The sequence below is a fragment of the Arachis hypogaea genome, chromosome 15 (genome assembly GCF_003086295.3).
Source record: "Arachis hypogaea cultivar Tifrunner chromosome 15, arahy.Tifrunner.gnm2.J5K5, whole genome shotgun sequence".
In the NCBI taxonomy this organism is placed as follows: Eukaryota; Viridiplantae; Streptophyta; class Magnoliopsida; order Fabales; family Fabaceae; genus Arachis; species Arachis hypogaea.
The window spans coordinates 43,036,433-43,041,538 of NC_092050.1; the positions used below are offsets into that span (position 1 = coordinate 43,036,433).

Here is a 5,106-nt window from a genome sequence, read left to right on the forward strand (position 1 = left end):
ATTGACTAGCCGATATTTTGGAATCAAAATCGAACGGCGCAGAAACGTAACAGTCTCTCTCCCTCTCCCTCTTGTGTTCGTGTCTATCTGTTTCTCTCTACTAAACACGTTGGTCCACCGGCATTTCCCGGTTACCGGTTCTGTTAACTGCGAGCAGCGCGGCGAACATCTTTTGGGCCCACCTACCACCTTTCGCAACCGTCCTCCACCACCGCCACATATCCTCCTTTCCAAAAATAAGAAGATTCCTTTAGTATTTTTAAAAATATGGAAGTTACTATTACAAAATTACAATTTCTAAAATAATAATTATTTTTTAATTATTTAATTGGGTATTAAGGTTGTGTTTTAAGAGAGATAAGGGCATGGAAGTGAAGGTCCCCCTCCCCTCTATCAGATTTTGCTCCAAAATCACAACAATAGAAACGCTTCTTCTCTTCTTCTTCTTCTTCTTCTGTGCTTCTGTCTCTCCGTGTTCTGCTCAGCTTACTCGCTTCTCTCTTCTTCTTTTCTTTAATGCTGGGTATGTATGTTATTCACAGATTTCACTTGTTGTCTTGTAATCTTGTTACTTGTTTGAGTAGTTTCTAATTTCTCTGGTTTCGTTTTTGGTGTCTGAATGAGAGAGAGAAAGAAAAAAGAAAAGAAAAGAAATCAAATGACCGGGTCTATCACCACCGTTTGCTTGCCTTCTTCTAATTTCTATAGTTGATGTGAATTGATAATTCTCTTGTAGTTTATGATTGATCATTCTACTTTGTTTCCTGCATTGTTTGATCGGTAAAGCAAGCCCTATCTATCATGGATCCTGAACAGGAAAATTGGCTTATTTCTCAAACGAGATAACTATGAATGCATAATTTAATTATTTTTTTTAAATAGAAAAAATTGTGCGGGTATGTATATAAGATGGCTTGGTTCTATTTGTGATTATTCTCTCTAATTGTATTATTATATGGTATGATGATATTTATGATTATTTTTTTCTACTTATCATTAAGATATTTATTTGTATTAATAAATAGAGCTATTTGTCGTAGTAGATGCTTCTGTTTGAGGCTTGTTTTCCTATGTTCAGTTCCTACCTACCTATCATAAAAGATGGCTTGGTTCTATTTATGATTATTTTCTTCGTTCTTGCATTCTCCTTCCGTGCCTGTGAAGGCACTCGTTCCAGACAACCTTCATAGAGTGGTTCCTTTCTGTGAGGACTCCATGGAATACTATAGTAGTGAGATTGAGCTGCTGATTATAGTGAGTGAAGAAAGTATTTGGAAGATTATTTTTTGATTCAATTTGAAAATTTGGCCATCAAATACCATTCTTTTTTTATTATTAATCTTTTGGGGATTTTTTTGTTCCTATTTTTTTTTCCAACCTTGTAAGGCTCTTGCGTTTTTATTTGAATGATCTTTTGGTTAATTTTGTTTTCGGTTTGTCGAATCATTTGGGACATGGCCATCATGATTAATGGATTTTATTCAAATTTTGAAATTTCCGGTTCTGCTTTGGAGGGTGTTATTGGTATGTTCAATTGAACTTTGTGTGTTGTTTCTGTTCTTTTGCTTCATGTCCTGGGATCTCTCATATTTTTCCTCCAATAAATGATTATTTGGAGTCTATCCGAGTGCTTAGCTGATTGGATTTCAATCCGAATCATGTATTTTTTTTTTTTTTTGCTTGATTTATTTCTGGGTGTTGATTTTGTTTCTGCAAACAAGAATTAAAATTTGAAACTAATGAATTGATTTCTTCTATTTTGTTGGACAGATTCTTGAATTTGCTGGGAATTTGTCATTTCTGGATTGAGGCTTTCTTCGTGAAGTGCCCATTTGTTGTTGCTTTCTGCGGACAGTTAGAGAGAGAGAGACATGTTCGAAGGTCGTTCCTGTGTGGTTTCGAGATTGTTTCCTAGCTCTTGCCAGGCAGAGAACAACTGGTCTTACATGAAATACCTGCCTGAGTTGGACATCAAGAATAATGGCAAGCGCCCTGCGGAAAATAATGCATCCGAGGATGAGAATCGTCCCAGGAAGTATACTAGGATGTTGGACTCCAAACAGAAATCCCTTGAGGATAATGAGAATTCTGTAGTTCCCCAAGAGGATCAGGAAACCATTGAGACATTGAGTATCTGCCAAGATGGCGAAGAAGCTGGTGATTGGACTGATGACCAGTCATTGGCTGAACAAGAACAGCATGATGATGATGATGATGATTCACTGGAATTTGGTGAGCATCAATCTGATCAACAGCAGCAGGGTGAACATGAGGATTTCTTGGATTCAAGTATTCATCAATCAGACAAAGAACAGCAAGAGGATGAACTTGTGGCGGAGGATTCATTAGATTCTGGTGTTCGGCAATCGAATGAAGAACAGCAGCGGGGTGAACTCAGGGATTTATTAGATTCCGGTGTTCAGCTTGAGCTTGCTGTGAATTTATTGGAATCATGTGGTCAGCAATCTGATGACCACCAGCAGAACCATGCTGGGGGTTCATCAGATTCTGGCTCTCTCTTGCCACGCATGAACCGGGACAGCTCAATCACCTGTCTCAGCCGTTGCTCAAGGTCAGATTATGGCTCTCTTGCCTCTCTGAATAGGGGCTTCCGCAATGTAATCCGAAGCGGTGAGCTTTATAAATGGAGGAGACTAAATGGTATCATGGAACATTGGATTTATTTCTCCTATGCTCTCCTTGAATGGGAGGCCTATGATCCGATCCGTCAGCGATGGATGCATTTGCCAAGGATGGCCTCTAATGAGTGCTTCATGTGTTCGGATAAGGAATCTTTAGCCGTAGGTACCGATCTTCTTGTATTTGGGAGGGAGCTGCAATCCCTTGTTATATACAGATATAGTCTTTTGACAAACTCGTGGTCCTCCGGAATGAGGATGAATGCTCCGAGATGCTTGTTTGGCTCTGCTAGCCTTGGAGAGGTTGCAATCTTAGCTGGTGGGTGTGATTCTGATGGGCGTATCCTTGACTCTGCAGAGCTATACAATTCTGAGACTCAAACATGGGAATTACTCCCAAGCATGAAGAAACCCCGGAAGATGTGTTCCGGGGTATTCATGGATGGGAAGTTTTATGTTATAGGTGGAATTGGAGGAAGCGAGTCGAAGCTTCTTACATGTGGTGAGGAGTATGATTTACAGACTAGGACTTGGACCGAGATTCCTAGCATGTCCCCTGGACGTAGCAACAGGGGGTCGGAGATGCCTGCAATGGCCGAGGCACCTCCGTTGGTTGCGGTTGTAAATAATGAATTGTATGCTGCTGATTATGCTGACATGGAGGTTAAGAAATACGATAAGGAAAGAAAATTGTGGATTGTGATTGGGAGACTGCCGGAGCGGGCAGTATCAATGAATGGTTGGGGTCTTGCATTCAGGGCCTGCGGAAATAGGCTTATGGTTATTGGTGGACCTAGAACTCACGGCGAGGGCTTCATCGAACTCAATTCATGGGTGCCGGGTGAAGGTCCTCCGCAGTGGAATCTACTCGCTAGAAAACGGTCCGGTAACTTTGTCTATAACTGCGCCGTGATGGGATGCTGAATAATTGAATTGTGTGAAGGTTTAACACATCTTGACACTTCAAAGTCCTATGAAATTGTACAATGGTGATTCACCCATTGACATAGGAGTTTTGCTAATTGGTACCGTTCCCCTTCTCTCTTTCTATGATATTTTGATTCGAAGTCTGGGGAGGAGACTCGAGATATTTATCAAGATTGGCTGAAAAGTTTGCTTGGGAGGAAGCTCATCAGTATTTGTTTCCAAAAATTCCGATTACTGTTTTGTTCGATTTAGTTGGTATCCTACCCTCCATTTACATTGACATGAAAATTTTCTTGGTATCATGTAGCACAAAAGCAAGAAAAGGAGTATGTTAAATAATTGAAAAGTTCCAACACAAAATGTAGGTGACTGGTGCTGTCTGTTTTAAAAGATTTTAATCTTGAGAACACACAAACTAGACATTTGAATTTAATGATCACAAAGTTTCTTAGATTGAAGAAATGAAATAACTTTCTTAGAGTTGTTCATCAATTTTGAATTATGTATCAAACCAATTTTGTTATTTGAATTCATGATGGATTGTATACTTTGTATGTGACCATTTCATTCATTACTTGCGCAGATAGATTTTTCTTGTCTTTTCCTCTTTTATAGTATTATATTATGGATTTGTTCTTTTTGATGCAAGAATGCCAAAGAGCTAAATGCCTGAAACTACATATCAACATTCTTTTTGTTTTTAAGGCTTTCATGAAGCTTTCAGCAAAGATTACTATGTTGCTTCAAAGGCCCTTAAGCCATAGAAGCATATTTTATTTTATTTTTATTGCCTTCTGGCTTCATAATTGCATTGCATGAAACCATATTTTGGCCTATGATGATGCACTTGCCAGCTTGAATTTGAAATGCGTTTCAGAAACGATTTATCTTCCCAATATATCATCGTTACAACTAAATGAAAGAAGAGTTGATTGCCTCCTAATATTTCAAGACATTTGATTAAGTCATAATAATGAAGATTATAGTGATCATCTTAAATGTGTAGTTTTGTACCTGAGTTCCCATTATTTTTTTTTTTTTTTACCAAAGATAGGAGACTCGAACCCGCAACCTCTTAATTGAGTATGGGGAGACTATGCCATTTGAGCTATTACTCATTGGCTTTAAAAATTTGGAAAGATAGGAGACTCGAACCCGCAACCTCTTAATTGAGTAGGGGGAGTCTATGCATAGGAGACTCGAACCCGCAACTTTTTAATTCAGTATGGAGAGTCTATGCCATTTGAGCTATTACTCATTGGCCTCGATAAAATGAGAGCTTAATTATTATTAAATTTGTAATTCTTATTATATGTATGTTTTATTATTCTAATTTAAAAGTGATTATTTTTTTATTTTATTATTTTATCAACTCCTTCACTTTAGATCTTGATTTATGGTTTTATTATCATTATCATTTTTTTTTGGTACATTAAGAAACCCACCCATATATATTACATATTTTATAAAAATTATGTATATAATGAAGGGTGTGAGAGTTAAATCTACAAGTTCTTTCATATAATAACTTACAATAAGT

General features: G+C 37.8%; 1 protein-coding gene across 2 annotated transcripts; it reads left to right on the plus strand.

Moving 5' to 3' along the window:
- Window positions 1-267: 267 nt before the first annotated feature.
- On the plus strand, window positions 268-4,137 carry LOC112750221 (F-box/kelch-repeat protein SKIP11). 2 transcript variants are annotated; one of them, XM_025798832.3, is made up of 2 exons: window positions 268-523; window positions 1,771-4,137. In XM_025798832.3, the coding sequence occupies exon 2, from the start codon at window positions 1,872-1,874 to the stop codon at window positions 3,561-3,563; it is 1,692 nt and encodes a 563-aa protein (XP_025654617.1). In that variant the 5' UTR covers window positions 268-523; window positions 1,771-1,871; the 3' UTR covers window positions 3,564-4,137. The 2 variants fall into 2 exon arrangements, with proteins under 2 accessions (XP_025654617.1, XP_025654618.1); XM_025798833.3 differs by having other exon boundaries at window positions 355-1,254.
- Window positions 4,138-5,106: the final 969 nt, after the last annotated feature.

Coding starts and splice junctions, on each gene's coding strand:
- LOC112750221 (XM_025798832.3), top strand. CDS start 1,872: ATGTTCGAAGGTCGTTCCTGTGTGGTTTCGAGATTGTTTCCTAGCTCT.